The sequence below is a fragment of the Panthera uncia genome (genome assembly GCF_023721935.1).
Source record: "Panthera uncia isolate 11264 chromosome B2 unlocalized genomic scaffold, Puncia_PCG_1.0 HiC_scaffold_24, whole genome shotgun sequence".
NCBI lineage: Eukaryota > Metazoa > Chordata > Mammalia > Carnivora > Felidae > Panthera > Panthera uncia.
Window position 1 is genome coordinate 49,664,957 of NW_026057580.1, and position 15,833 is coordinate 49,680,789.

Genomic DNA, 15,833 nt, shown 5'->3' on the forward strand with positions numbered 1-15,833 from the left:
GAAAGAAAGAAAGAAAGAAAGAAAGAAAGAAAGAAAGAAAGAAAGAATAGAAAAGCTGTTGATGAAAACCAAAGAGTCTATCAAATCTTTCAGACATTAAAATTTATTTGACTTAACAAACATCTATAGAGGACATATTCTGGACTGTTCTAGACTATGATATACTAAAATTTAACTAACATAAAATGCCCGAGAGGTAGTAAACAGCAGAGTCCAGGGCAGGAAAATGATCAAGATCAAGAATTACAGAATGTGAGTACTTTTAAATACTCTTCTTTACCTCAGTGCAATTTTGGAATCTTTAACATTTGTTGAGGGATGGGTATACTATTCTAGCACTGGAAATCCTCATGATAGGATTTCTTATAAGGTCCCTTCTGTATGCACACTGATTAAAAAAATAAACTGGATTAGAAGTTGTTCTTAAAAAAAAATTAATCAGGGGGCACCTGGATGGCTGAGACATTAAGCATCCGACTTCAGCTCAGGTCATGACTTCATGGCTTGCGAGTTTAAGCCCCATGTCGGGCTCTGTGCTGACAGCTCAGAGCCTGTGGCCTGTTTTGGATTCTGTGTCTCCCTCTCTCTCTGCCCTCCCCTGCTTACACTCTGTCTCTCTCTCTCTCTCAAAAAATAAACATCAAAAAAAAAAAAAATTAGTCTTTGCACTACTCAAAGGAGAGGCTACTTTGAATCTGATGACTAATCTGGGTTATACAGACAGAATGCCTCTGAAAAAAATGAGAAGGCAATACACCAGAAAACTACAACCTGATAAAGAAAACCTCCTTTACTTTATTTTGGATCACTTACTGAGCACTTGCTCTGAGCCAGATACTGTAGATGCAAAGATCAATAAAATGGATTCCCTCCCTACCCTCAAAGAGTTTTTAATCTTATTATGAAAAGCTATATATAAATATTTGAATTGTTTTTTTCCATCTGTAATACTGCCCAAAGGGACACAAATAACCAGAACTGTTTTCTTGGAGAAGATATTTCCCACTGTAGGTTGATATAATCAACTACTCTCGAAAACTGGACAGCATGAAATAATTTTTAGACTCTGGTCATCCCTGAGTAATAAATTGCTACAAATGAATTTCTAAAATAGCAAAACTAAGACTAGATCCTGTAACCAAGGTAACTCACAAAGTAAGAGACAAACCCTATCTGCCTACTGCCATTACCCAGAAAAGTATTTCAATCCTAACAAAGACTGAAATGCAAAACTTACTTTTTGGCAAGCGCTCTTCTTTCCTCTGGTGTGTAATCTAGAGAACCTATGGCTCCCTCTCCTTTTGTTGGCATAAACCCGATGATGGCTAATAATGCTGTTCTTACTGAAATAAAGAGTAAACATCAATCTAAGTTGTTTTGTAAAAGGAACTGGGTTTACTCTAGAAAGAGAAAAAAGACACATAGGCTTTCACTGAAGAGGTGCAGGTAGAGTGGCTGTATTAAAATGGGGCACCTGGTTGACTCAGTTGGTAAAGCATCTTCACTCTTGATTTCAGCTCAGGTCACGATCTCATGGCTCCTGAGATCAAGCCCTGCGTCAGGCTCCATGCTGACAGCAGGGAGCCTGCTTGGGATTCTCCCTCTCCCTCTCCCTCTCTCTCTGCCCCTCCCCTGCTCACAATCTCTCTCGCGCGCGCGCTCTCTCTCTCTCTCAATAAATAAATAAAAATAGAAACTTGAAAAAAAAAATAAATAAAATGATGGCAAAAACCAAGAGAGGGAAAGAATTTTTATTATTTATTCAATATCATCACATTATTTATCCAAAACAGCTTCAATCTCAAGAGGGTGTTACACTTTATAATTATGAATTGATTAGAGTTACAGAATAGAAGATTTATATTCACTTTAAATTAATACTCACTACTCCACGAAGGCTGCCAAGTTTCAGGATGATGTCCTGAGATGCTCAAACAGATTTTCTTGCCTACTTCAAATCGTCCATTAGCCTTAGGAATAAATAAGGCATTTAAAAAACTATTTATGTGTTTAATATTGTATACTTTATAAGTATAAATATATTTTATAAGTAAACAATTTTTTTAAAAATTCTTAACATAATCTCCAAGGGGACACAGACTTTTGTCCTCTTATAGATACTCCACAAATATTGGTTGAATTCTGAAAGAACAATAAAAGCTGTTTTTAGAAGTTGTAGCACCTAGGGGCACCTGGGTGGCTCAGTCAGTTGAGCGTCCAACTCTTGATTTCAGCTCAGATCATGATCTTATGGTTTGTGGGATCAAGCCCCGCATTCCACTTTGTGATGAGAACACGGAGCCTGCTTGGTATTCTCTCTCCCTCTCTCTCTGCCCCTCCCTCACTTGCACACACCCACACATGCTTTCTCTCAAACAAACTTAAAAAAAAAAAAGGGTTGTAGCACTATTTTGAAACTGAGTTGCATAACTGAAATCTACATACATAATTGATGTATAAAGATGTCCTGATGTCCTACTCTGAGCCCAGTACCGCACAAGGCCCTGTGAAGGATCTAAAAGAGAAGATATACAGAGGCTGGAATAAAACCTAAGAACTTGGTGTTACCTAATTAGATATTGGTGCAGAAGGCTCTGACACTGAAGTGATTTCCATAAGGATGATACAATTTCATAAGACAGGAACACAAAAGAGTCAGATCAGAGATAATGATTTCAGTTTTGGACATGGATCTGTTGTCTTGGTAGAAGAGCTATGGATGACGTATAGCAGATAGGCAGAAATAGAGACCTGTTATTGTCAGACAATAAACATTTTTGGTATCTGGCTTAACAGAGGTGACTGATGAAACCATTTTATAGAAATAAGAGAAAACAGCTGAAGTCTGAACTTGTAGAATATCCATATTTAAGGGAAGGATAAGGAAGAAGAGGCATGAAGTTAGAATACAAGCTCTACGTGGCCAGAGAATTTAACTTATTCTCTGCCACACCTACAGGGTACATGACATATGTTTAACAAATACTTGTTGAATGAAGACTGGAGAAGACTTTTCAAAAGAGAGGAAGTGAACCAGAAAGAGTAAATACTGACAATCAGGAGGGCAGGACTGATTCTCAGCCAGTGTGTTAACCATGACCATATATTGGGTAACTACTGGAATATTTCTATACTTCCGGTGAAAGCTGCTGCCCCAACTATTCCTCCCCGCCAGTTTCTCCATGCACCAGCCCCACCCCTGGACCACTTGGCTCTCCACATTATCTAGCAACTAAAAAGGGACTCCTAACACAGTAGGGCACCCCCCAGGACTACCCCCAGCATTAACAATTCTCAACATCACCTAATGTGTGTTAAGCAGCAAATTTTATATGCTAGGAACTTTATATTGTGATTATATTTACCATACACAAGCCTTGACAGACGAGAAAAGTGAATTTCAATGAGATTATATAACCTGCCTCTGGTGTAATGGCAAGAGCAGTGGTCAGAATCCAGGTCTACTGGCTCTGAAATTAATGCTCTTTCCACTACACCAAATATAGGTAAAAGCAGCATTAGTTTGGTATTTATTAATGAATACCTTGTGTTTCACCATTTGCCACTCCATGTGTGTCAGATATTTAACTTAGATGGACTGGGATGAAGACCGAAAAGGGGCAGCGGGATTTTTGAAACTAGTCCCTGAAATTGGTGTAGTAAGCATGTAGAAACCAGACTGCAACAGACTAAACTTGAGTAAGGATGTCTTGAACTTATCCAAGAGAAAATACAACAGTTTAAAGAGGTAGGAGAGACACAGAAAGGTTTTCGTTTTTTTCAATGTTTGTTTATTTTTCGAGGGAGAGAGAAACAGAGTGCAAGTGGGGAAGGGGTAGAGAGAGAGGAAGACACAGAATCTGAAGCAGGCTCCAGGCTCCCAGCTGTCAGCACAGAGCCTGACACAGGACTTAAACCTGCATACAGTGAGATCATGACCTGAGCTGAAGTCAGATACTCAACCAACTGATGCACCCATGTACCCCAACAGAGAAAGGTTTTTGTGTTTTGTTTTGCTTTTTTCAAGGTTAGGGGATACTTAGACATACTTGCAAATTAAAGAAACGAGGGAAAGAATGCTTAACAAATAAGAGAGAAATTTACCCTGAAGGAACAACATCCCAGGATAAATAAGAGAATACTGGATCAACAGCTTTCTTCCACATGGAGGTAAAATATGTGACGATAGAAATTCTAAGATCTAAACAGAAATAACAGAGGGGTGCCTGGGTGGCTCAGTCAGTTAAGCATTCAACTCTTGATCTCAGTTCAGGTCATAATCTCATGGTTTGTGGGATCGAGCCCCAAGTAGGGTTCTGCACTGACAGCTCAGAGACTGCTTGGGATACTCTCTCCCTCTCTCTCTGCCCTTCCCTCACTTGCACATGCCCACGCACACTTTCTCTCTCTCAAAATAAGTAAATTTTAAAAAATAGTAATAATATAACTAACATTTATTGAGGACTCTGTGACAGCTCTTACTTTAAGAGCTGTATAGGAAAATGAGGAAAGGAGTGTAACAAAGTTGAAAAGTTGAAGGAAATGATGCGATTAAGAGATATAATAACATTACCCTCTACTGAGTACTTACCAAGTGCCAGACACTGCCTAGCACTTTGCATACATTAATTCATTGAATCCTATCACCTACACTATGGCCACTATGCATTCATTAGCATCAATAATTCCTAGGAATTATTTTTTGGGGAAAATAATTGTACTACCAAGGCGTGGTCCCCAAAGACAAAATTATAATAATGTTCCACTTTATTTCTTAATGAAAATGAGTATGCTAACCACACTCTGTAGTCGCCATGAAGAGTTAAACCACAAGTATTCCAAAAAGCCAAGAATTCTTACCGTTAAAAGAATAATGCTTGGTGGTTTCATGGGATACTCAGGGGGCAGTACTATTCGTCCATGATAAACTCCTCCATCAAAATCAGAATCTGGGGGCCCTCTAACTGTGAAGTGCCATTCAAAAAGGTTATCCTGAACAAAAAAAATAACCAGCAAGAAATTAGTAACATTAAAAGGTCTGATCATCTTTATCAAGGAGTATCAGAAATATTCCTAGATAAGAAAAATCAAATGTTTCACATTATTACTAAAATAGTTTCTAATGCACAAAATGTCTCAAGTATAAAAGTTATAAATAAAAGTTATTAATCTAGTTTCCATGCCCCACAAGAGCTAAAATTTAAACAAATGCATTTTAAAAAGCTGAGCACTGTTATATATTCATAAATTAGATTCCACATTTAATTAAGCTGGAAATTAATCCTTGAATACTAATTAGTGATAATTATTATATAATCAAATAATTACTGTAAAATTACTGTTACTATTTTAACAAACTTTAAAAAATTATCCCTCATGGATGCTTAAGAGCCTATTTATTTATAAGTAGTCAGTAATATTAACAAATATGCTATCAATATCATCTTAGAGTTCCCAAGTACTTTGCAGTTTACAGTGTGCAAAATTACATTTTATTCTCACTAATGTCATGGAAACCAGACTGAGCACATTTAAATACAGATGGGAAGACTAAAAAGAGATAGAGATGTGTGTGCAAAAAGCCTAGACTAACTGCAGAGACCCCTCAAGGAGCCAGATCTTTCAAAGTATAAAGAGTTTGGGGTTCTTTCCATTCCCCCTCCCTCCCTCATACTCAAAACATAAAACCAATTTAGCATCTGAGACCATTTTACAGAAACCGGAAATTTGCTTCTAAAATGTCAGATTCTGAATGGCTAATGAAATAAATACTTAGAAAATATAGGGAGTAAAATATGTCAATAAACCACATCAAATACATCTGTAATGACTCAAAGCAATGAAAAAACAATTTTAAGTAATTAGTTTAAAATATTAAAGTATTAGGGCACCTGGGTGGCTCAGCTGGTTAAGCATCTGACTTTGGCTTAGGTCACAATTTTCACAGTTCATGAGTTCAAGCCCCACATCAGGCTCTCTACTGTCAGTGCAGAGCCAGCTTCCTATCTTCTGTCTCCCTTTCTCTCTGCCCTCCCCCACCTCACACATTCTCTCTCTCTCTCTCAAACATAAACATTTAAAAAAATAATAAAATGTTTTTAAAAATAAATAAATAAAAATAAGATATTAAAGCATTAAAATCCACATGTAAGAGGGGTGCCTGGGTGGCTCAGTCGGTTAAGTGTCCGACTTCGGCTCAGATGTTGGGCTCTGTGCTGACAGCTCAGAGCCTGGAGCCTGCTTTGGATTCTGTGCCCGTCCCCCTCTCTGCCCCTCCCCCTACTCGTGCTCTGTCTCTCAAAAATAATTAAATGTTAAAAAAAAATTTTTTTTTAATCCACATGCTAAGACATGGGAGATAGAAACTTACCTCTAATGGCTGTGCATGGTAATGATCTGTTGGATCTTTCAATTCTGCTGCTTCTTTCATTAAACGTTTAACAGCTAAAATAAAATTCATAAGATAGAGACATTTAAAATACACTTTTCCAAGAGATTAGCACAAATTCACAAACCTAATGAAAAAGTTCCTATTTCAATAAAAACTGTACAGAGGACTAGTTCAACTGGGTATATGGTTAAAGTTTAATTATGGGATAATGGTAATAATCAGAGAGGGGAAGGACATGGCATTAGAAGAGTTATATATTAAATTAAATACTTAGGGCAGTCTCATAAAGACACTATTTTTATTTAATAAGCACTTTCATAAACACTAACTCATGTAATCCTCAAAACAATGATAGACTTGGTGGCTCAGTCAGTTAAGCATCTGACTCTTGATTTTGGCTCAGGTCATGATGTCATAGTTGATGGGATAGAGCCCCACACGGGGCTCCTTGCTGACAGCGTGGAATCTACTTGGGATCCTCTCTCTCTCTCCTTCTCTCTGCCCCTCCCCCTGCTTGCGTGCACCACCTCTCTCTCTCTCAAAATGAATAAACTTTTTACAAAATTCCCATTTTCCAGACTAAGAAACTGAAACATGGAGAGATTACATAACTTGTCCAAGTCCAGACAGCTGGTCAATGACAGCTGGAATTCTAACACGGGCATTCCAACTCTATTTTGTTAAAATATCTGTATTAACAAAAATGTGCCCTCCGGAATTCATGCTTATGAACGGTAGACCCTGTATCTTCCTATACAGGGAGGATATCCTCTACCTCTTGGGAATTTTCACCCACTATTTTGCATTAATTTAAATGGGACTGTCCCCAGGGGTCACTAAATCTCCACAGCTCTAATTGAATTTTTTTTAAGGTATGCTCCAATGTTCCACGCCCAATGCCAGACCCTGACGGAGATCAACAGTCACATGCTCTACCAACTGAGCCAGCCAGGTACCCCTTGAATTCCTTTCTGAGAAGACTCTTCAGCTTAATTAAAACCTCCAATCAATTCACCCCATAAATTTCTGTAACCACCTATATCTATATTCACGTCCTTCTTTATCCATACCTTTGGCTCTTAGGAATTCCTCATTTATACTCCCCTAATAAAATATAATTCTAGCTGACCCAACCCAACCATCTTCTTATTTGGTATCTATACCCAAACAGCTGAGCATTACTGAAGGGGAGGGTAAAAAAAGTCACAGAGGCAGGCACACTGATGTCATTACAGAGTTATTATCGACAACTTCCACCAGGACACAATGCCACCCAACGTTCCGGAATCTCTCTGGTAAGCCAGGCAGCCCACTCCAGCCAGCACCCCAAGACTATTTCACACCTGTTTACTCCTCATCTCACTCCTCTTTCACCTCTTACAGTTAATGGCACAGCCTTTTACTTCCACGATAAATGACTGTCAGCAGCCTATCACAACCTACAAATCCTATCTGTACCTGTACCCTCCTTCCTTCCCTACTGGTCCTCAAAGGTCAATCCTTTGATCCCAGCCCCTCAAACCTCAAGCTGTAGGTGCTAAAAAATGTCAAGATACTGGTATAGGACTGTAAAGCCAGGAAAAAACCAGGTAGCCCATGGCTCCCCAAAATTCTGCTTGAAAACCAACTGATATAGTTCAATGTGCTATAAGAGAAGTATGTACCAGGTGGGCACCCAACCTGACAGCAGACAGAAGAGAAAAGGAGTCAGGCAGGCACTGACATCTGAAAGAAAGATAGTGGGAATTATGCATGGGTATGAATAGGCAGAGGAAACAATAAAAGTAAAATGCATGGAGGTACAGGTATGGAATGAAAGAGGTTAACTGAGCACAACTCCCACACACATACAACCAAACAGTTCAGTATGTATCAGGACTTCTGCATAAAATTTCCTTTTAACCAAGGGTTCCTAAGTGGGGGAAAGCGTTCATAACTCACTATCCTACTCCATCATTATTCGTTCTTTTCTATCTCCTACATCAAACTAGGTCCTTGTAGGCACAGACTTTGTTCACTTGATCAAAGTATTTGAACATCAAATAGATACTGAGTTCATATTAGATGTTACAGCTGCAAACAACATATAGTTGTGGTTATCAAGGAGCTTGTAGTCTTGGGGCAGGTGGTGGAGGTAGGGGGCAGGGAGTCAAAAGAATTGAACAAAGTCTAGTGTCTAGAACATGGGGGGAAATGTATCTCAATGTTCACATACATGTTTCTAATCTAGTATTTGTCATGGTCCTCAGCTTGCAATGCTGTTCCCACTCCCACTCCCCATCTAGACAGGCTTTAAGGAACTTCCTTAGGAATGTCTTCCAGACAACTTCTCTTGTACACCCCGAAGAATGACTAGAGATGCCCATCTGATAGATAAAAATCTCTGAGGAGTCCTGGGAGGGGAATAGAGACCAGAAATACTCTCCAAGTTAGTTATTCTAATGGTCAGTCCCATCTGGAAGCCACTACCGTAGAAACTAGGTTGAGACTCCTTGCTCTAAGCCCTAACACCCTGTATTTTATCTTTTATAAAATTTATAAAATCTCACTTGAATTACTTAATTACTGTGAAACAATTTACTTCACTGCAGGCTCCTCAGGGCTTAGCACATAGTAAACACCCAAATATTAGTTTAATTGAATTTTACTATCATGCTCCCAAAAAATCTTTCTAAGCATCTGGTTAAAAGCAATGGTTTTCAAACTTATTTGACAATAAAATCCTTTGTTCAAAAAAAAGCTTAATGAGAACCTCAATATGTACAACAGGTAACAGAGCTGTTTTGGTTGGGGATGGAGGGGCCTTCAGGCTGTTTACGCCCTTCAACCTAGTCAGTCTATCGAAGGGGCCCATGGAACAAGGATTGAAAAACCTTGGTTTAAAGCCACAGGAAAATATCATTCTTTCAAATTAATATTAGATATAAATAAAATCATGGAAGCTGCTATGAAGTTAATTCATTCGGCTGCTGTCGGCAAAGATGCCATGGAGAATGTTTTTTTTCTTCATTTCTCATCAGCTGGCTGAATGATTAAGCTGAAGAAATCTATTTTATGTTATTGCAAACTCTTTCCACATTTTCTCCGCCTCTCCCCCACTCAGCTCAATTCAACAGGAAAGAAAAAAAATAAATACCCAGTAGTACTTGGATATTACAAGAGATGTTAAGAAAGGATCAGAATTGAATTAAGAACAACTGATAACAATTGAATAAAGGAACAATCATGTGTTCCACAACTAAACATACTGATTTTCATAGTTCACAGACCACACAGGCACGTACCATGTGAGTGCTAAAGCCATGCAGCCAAATAGAAGGTAATATTAGTCTAGTGTTCTCATAATCTTTTTTTCCCTGAAATGACATTACATATATTATAAATGCCTTAGTGCAAAAGACTGTGGACTCTGAATTAGAGCTGCATTAAACCTCTGGCTCCTATATTCTGTAGCTCTAAATCCTTAAATAAATCACTTAATCTTATTCTGCCTCAATGTTCATATCTGTCAAATGGGAGTCAATAATATCTTCGCGTAATTCTCTTTTCCTTCCTCTCCCCCACCTCTTCCCCAGGTCACAAGTTATTGTCAGAAATAGACTGGGATATAAGACCCTCTCAAAATTCTCCCTGGTTCAAAACCAGACAATGAGGGGACACCTGGGTGGCTAGTTAGGTTAAGCGTCTGACTTTGGCTCAGGTCATGATCTCGCAGTTCATGAGTTTGAGCTCTGCATGGCCTCTGTGCTGACACCTCAGAGCGTGGAGCCTGCTTCGGATTGTGTCTCCCTCTCTCTCTGCCCCTCCCCTGCTTGAGCTCTGTCTCTCTCTCTCTCTCAAAAATAAATATTGAAAAAAATTTTTTAAAAACAACAGACAATGAGCATATATAGTCGGCCTCATGGCATGGCTCCCTGGTTCCCAAGGAGAACTATCACTACGGGATAGTCAAGTTTCAAACTACTGCCTGGCAACTAGGTCTAGAACATGGTCTGCCACTCCTAATACTCCATCTCTTGTTATCACATACAGAGAAAACTTTTTCCGATCATCTCCTCTCTTACCTCTTTGCAAGATTATTCAAGGAATTCTACTATGGTGACACACAATATGCCAGGGAAGGAAAGGAGATGGGGAATACCTGCATGCCTGCTCTTGTTCTTTTCTACGGAGACCACAGGATCACTCTGGATCCAAACTCTAGCCTCTATGGGCCTAGGCATTAGCAATAGCAACCTTCAAATACCCAGGCTCTACCTCTCTAGGCTTACATTGGGCTTTGAAGACAAAGCCCAGCTAAAGGGATGTTTTCCAGGTCACTGTCTCTCAAGCATCTATTTCTCTTAGAAAGAAAATATCTTGGGCTCCTGGGTAGCTAGCTCAGCTGGTTAAGCATCAGACTTTGGTTCAGGTCATGATCTCACGTTTGTGGGTTCAAGCCCTGTGTGTCACGCTCTGTGCTGACAGCTCAGAGCCTGGAGCCTGCTTTGGGTTCTGTGTCTCCCTTTCTGTCTGTCCCTCCCAGGCTCGCACTCTCGCTCTCTCAAAAATAAATAAACATTAAAAAAAATTCTTTTAAAAAGAAAGAAAGCAAATATCTTAATATAATCAATCTCCAAAGCATGGGTAAAATGCAGAAGGAGGGTATATTGGGGATATGAACCCAATGTCTGCTCCCCAAGTGCCTCTTCCTACTCCCATAATGAAGGCACTTAAGCAAATGTTTAAAGACTAGTGTTTCTGTCCAGAAAGACCCTACAAAGGTATCCATTCAACAAACATTTAAAAAAATGTCCAAGTGATGGAGACCGAATAACCAAGACCTGCTTCTTGCCTTCAAAAAACTCACAGTGAGAAAGATATTAAAACAATTGAAATACAAACACTGACCAAGTATGTACAAACATAGGGACTACCTTATAGTCGACCTAGTTGCTTAAGATAGCTGGACAAGGCCGAACCTTAAAGAAGCTTGAAGAATAGGAATTTCCAATGGATTAAAGGGAAGCCATGCCAAGCAGAGCTTTCAACAGGGACCAAGGCATACAGGTGAGAAGAGCTACTCCATCTGGATAGTCACTTGGGCGAAATGGATACATGGCAAAAATGCAAAAGAGGGAAAAAAAAATAAAAAAGCAACGGAGCACAGTTGTAGTAGTCTCGACTAGGTTGGTGAGAAAGACAAGGATCAAATCGTGAGCAGCCGTGTAGACCAAACTGAACACTTTACTTTTAATGTTATCCATAGCTATTAGGAAGACATTGAAATTTTTTCAATTTAAGGACTGATCTAATCAGTTTTGTTTTTTGTTTTACTGGAGCTGGTGACAAAAGTGACTGAATAAATATGTGTGTGTGTATACTGGCACCCATGCAAGTATGCCTGTGTGTGTGTGTGTGTGTGTGTGTGTGTGTGTGTGTCGGTGTGGGTGTGGGTGTGTGGTGTTCGTTCCAGGGTAGGGGGTAGACTAAGGAGTAGACCAAGAGATCAAAGATAATTCCCATGGGTGCCTAGTTGCTGTCAATCCTGGAATAAGGGATGAGGGGACTCTGGAGGAGGAGAGTAAACTGATGAGTTTGGTTTTTTATTACCTCATAGAGATTTTTTCAGTGTGGGGGAAATCTGGGTGAAGATGTTGAATCACCAGTAATTCCAGGTATACTACAGCCTAGGAAAAGGGCTGAATTGGACATTAAAGCTTGAGAATAATTAGCATGAAGGTCCAGCCAACACTAAGGGTATATGGCTAGAACAGCTCCCAGGTTTCTGGTGCAGACAGTGGGTGCCTTTGCTCCAGTCTCTCACCAATCACCTCCTGAACACGGCCATAGACCCCTTCTGAAGAAAGCTACCACAAGAGTTCTCTACACATAGGTCACCCTACTTTGTATTCTGAAATCCTACTACCTTGGCCAGAGCAGACCCAAAAAGGGATCAGGGAGCTTGATCCAGAACAACCACTGATGAGCTAAGTCAGAGGCTTAATGAGGTAGCTCCACACAGAACTTTACCCCTAACCACAAGTCCATTCCAGAAAAATCACAAAGAAATACGTTTTCCCACTTACAAACTGAACATACGTACTAGCCACATACTAGCACACTGGCCCTTTACCAGTTATGTGTATTCTCCTAATTGTGCCATGCATATGTCTAATTAGAAAGAGTTATATCTCTTCCATTGTGAAGTGCTTTTAATCACTTTCTTTCACACATGGATTACTCTAAAAATACCACACGACTGAGAATAAAACAAAGGAAGCATTTTCACCATGTTTACTAGCATTTCTGGTAAGTCCCATATCTCATCTAATTCACCTTCACCATGAACTCCAAATGATCCACAGAGTAACTAATAAAAAAGATTTTAAAAAATGATCTCAGGTAGAGCAATTTACAACACAGCATGAAGCATGTCCACAAAAGCTCAGCCGGCTGACAGATCAGATACTTTGGAAATGCACAAAATTCCGGAGAATTTTTTTAAGTTTGTTTATTTATTTTGAGAGGGAGAACATAAGCAGGAAGCGGGGGAGGGGCAGAGAGAGATGGGGAGAGAGGATCCAATGAAGGTTCTGTGCTATCAGTGCAGAGCCGGACGTGGGGTTCAATACCACAAACCATGAGATCATGACCTGAGACGACATCAAAAGTCAGACACTTAATGGACTAGCTACCCAGGTGCCCCAAAATTCTGGAGAATTTTAAAAGCTTTTCATAACCTCAGGCATGATAACCTATCAAAACTGAGCAATGTGTAGACAGTGCAGGGCCTAGTTGAGATTCTCTCTCTCCCTCTCTCTCTCTACCCCTCCCCCACTTGTGCTTTCTTTCTCAAAATAAATAAACTTAAAAAAAGAAAACTGAGCAATGTGCTATTAAAAACAATGTCTTTGGATCCACCAGTTTTCCCTTCCAAACTGCATTATTACTCATATTTGCATTATTCTCTGGACACTCCATCAAGTATCTCAGCTGTCCTAAGGAACTTGGTATCCTGTGACCACGGTACATTTTTTTTAATTTTTAAAAATTTTTTAATGTTTATTTTTGTGAGAGAGAGAGAGAGACAGAGTGGGAGCAGGAAGGGGAGGGGCAGAGAGAGAGGGAGACACAGAATCTGAAGCAGGCTCCAGGCTCTGAGCTGTCAACACAGAGCCCGATACAGTGCTCGAACCCATTAATGGCAAGATCCAAGATCGTGACCTGAGCCAAAGTCATACACTTAGCCGACTGAACCACCCAGGAGCCCCCAGAGTCACCATACATTTTTACCCATATAGTTTTATTTACATCTACAACAATCTAGGGGCGCCTGGGTGGCTCAGGTGGTTGAGTGTATGACTTCAGCTCAGGTCATGATTTCACCGTCCGTGGGTTCGAGCCCACATCAGGCTCTGTGCTGACAGCTCAGATCTGTGCTGGAGCCTGCTTCAGATTCTGGGTCTGCCTCTCTCTCTGCCCCTCCCCTGATCACGCTCTGTCTCTCTCTCTCTCAAAAATAAACATAAAAAATAATCTACAACAATCTAAACAATTTAAGCATTCTACCATCTATCCTTAAAACCAAAGTTTTCTTTCCCTCTTTGTCTTTTATTTTCCCCTTTTTCCCCTCTAGTGTTCTTAAGAGATGGGGAATGGAGAGCCATTAACCAAACTGAAATTGAATTGTATAAATGCATCTCTTGGAAAGCCCATAGCCTTCACTAGATTTTTAAAGGAGTCTATGGGCCCATACATGGTATGACCCATTCTACACACTTGGTCACCTAATAACATTTCTCAGCCTGAAAGCACTCAAGCTAACAAAGCTCTGCTCAATCAATAACCTCAAGCTTTTCTGGAGTTTCTACATATTAAGTATTTTTTAAAAATCAAAGACTCACATGTCCGCTCTTTCCATAAAGATGCTAATCTTACTGATTCCTAATGAAAAGATGCTTTCTTGTAATGAAAAAATAAACAGCAGCAATATTTGGCCAAACCACCACTAATATTCTAGGAATATCATTTTAGAGCTGAACTGTGGAGTTTGTCCCTCCTGACAATTTTATCAAGGTACACATAGAATAAATACCATTTACAGAAACTAGTGGTTCATTTCCAGCCTGCCTTAATATGAGAGAGCTGCTTGATTTTCGTGCATCTTCATAATGCACCAGAAAAGAACTTGAGGCTAGGACTGTTTGGGCTGTTTTGTAAATGAAGCAGGGGCACTAAGTACAGAAAAATAAGTCTTTATGACCGAATATAGATATATATCATGTTAGTCGGCATGGCAAAAATCATGGTTAAGCACTAAAGGGCTTGGCTCATCTAACTAGTTTTCTTAGCGCTTTGGTTAGTTGGTTTAATACAGAGTATTTCCTCTAGGTCTTTAATTCTATTTGCCCCCAAATGCTGCAAAGGCGATATTTAAACAACCAAATCCTCACGTGTAAGTGAGTGAAACAGCTAATATAAGTCCGGTGGCAGCGACGAAAGGATAACGACGGTCGGTGTTCAGGGTGCAGGTACCGACGGCACGGCGCTGTTAACTATTACCCACAGACATCATCTTTACATCTGTTCTTACATATGAGTTTATGACCCAGCACTACGCAACCAACAAGAGGAAAGGGAAAGTCCAGGTACTGCGGGGAACTGGCCAGTCCCCGGACTGGCAGCCGGTGCCCGCCCGGCCGCCCTGCGGCCTGCACCATCCCGGCAAGCGGCGGTCTCGCGTAGAGCGCGAAACCCGGGGCGGAGCCGCGAGTGGCGGCGGACGCGAGGGAACCGCAGCGCCCGACCCGGGGTCCGGGGTCACTCCGCCCTCCCCGGCCACCCGCCGGCGCCGCCCACCGCCTCCAGCCCTGCTCACCCGGGCTCTTCAGGTTGTAGCGGGTCTCCATGGCGGATCGCTGGCCCGGCTCCGGCCTCCCGGCCAGCCGCCTCCACCTTTCCGCGCCGCCGCCGGTGTGAAAGCGCGGCTCAGGCCGATTGGGCCAGGCCGGGGGAGCCTCCGCAGACGCCGCCCAGCCCCGGCCCCGACTGCAGGCAGGAGGGTGAAGGCGGGGCGCGGGCTTCGCGATGGCACCGCCTCCCCCACGGCTCCCCCGCCTCCCTGAGGGCGGGGCAGGCGCCGGCGCCGGCCGGGGAGTCGCTGTACCGGGCGCCCGGGCTGGAGGTAAGCTTTCCCGTCTGGCCCCGGGCCCAACCCCGCCGCGGCCGCCCGGCCTGCGTCACCCGCCCTCGCCCGGGTTTTGTGAAGTTGCCCTGACGTGGCGGTCGCTTCGTGGCGGTCGGTCGGCCGGCTCCGGCGTCCGTCACTGCGTAGTCGCCGCTGGCCCCGCGGAAAGCGCTCCGGGGTCTGCAAAAGCGTACGGCGCCCTCGTCTGCCCCTCGCCCAGGCCCAGCGGAAGCCGACCTTTTGCCGGGCCTGTCCGGGGTCCCCCGGCGCTCG

The 15,833-nt window shown here is 41.7% G+C and overlaps 1 protein-coding gene across 3 annotated transcripts in view; it reads right to left on the reverse strand.

The window, feature by feature from the left end:
- The window catches only part of UBE2J1 (ubiquitin conjugating enzyme E2 J1), a 26,520-nt gene extending 10,908 nt beyond the window's left edge, over positions 1-15,612 (reverse strand). Inside the window, exons 1-5 of one of the 3 annotated variants that reach the window (XM_049652917.1) lie at positions 15,252-15,612; positions 6,371-6,444; positions 4,861-4,992; positions 1,886-1,970; positions 1,238-1,343 (exon numbers count right to left, since the gene is read on the reverse strand). In XM_049652917.1, coding sequence (XP_049508874.1) covers positions 1,238-1,343; positions 1,886-1,970; positions 4,861-4,992; positions 6,371-6,444; positions 15,252-15,282 — 428 coding nt within the window. In that variant the 5' untranslated portion in view covers positions 15,283-15,612. Of the gene's footprint in view, positions 1-1,237; positions 1,344-1,885; positions 1,971-4,860; positions 4,993-6,370; positions 6,445-7,461; positions 7,670-14,826; positions 15,006-15,251 lie in introns of those variants that run through there. The other 2 variants (XM_049652918.1, XM_049652919.1) reach the window with 2 other exon arrangements.
- Positions 15,613-15,833: the final 221 nt, after the last annotated feature.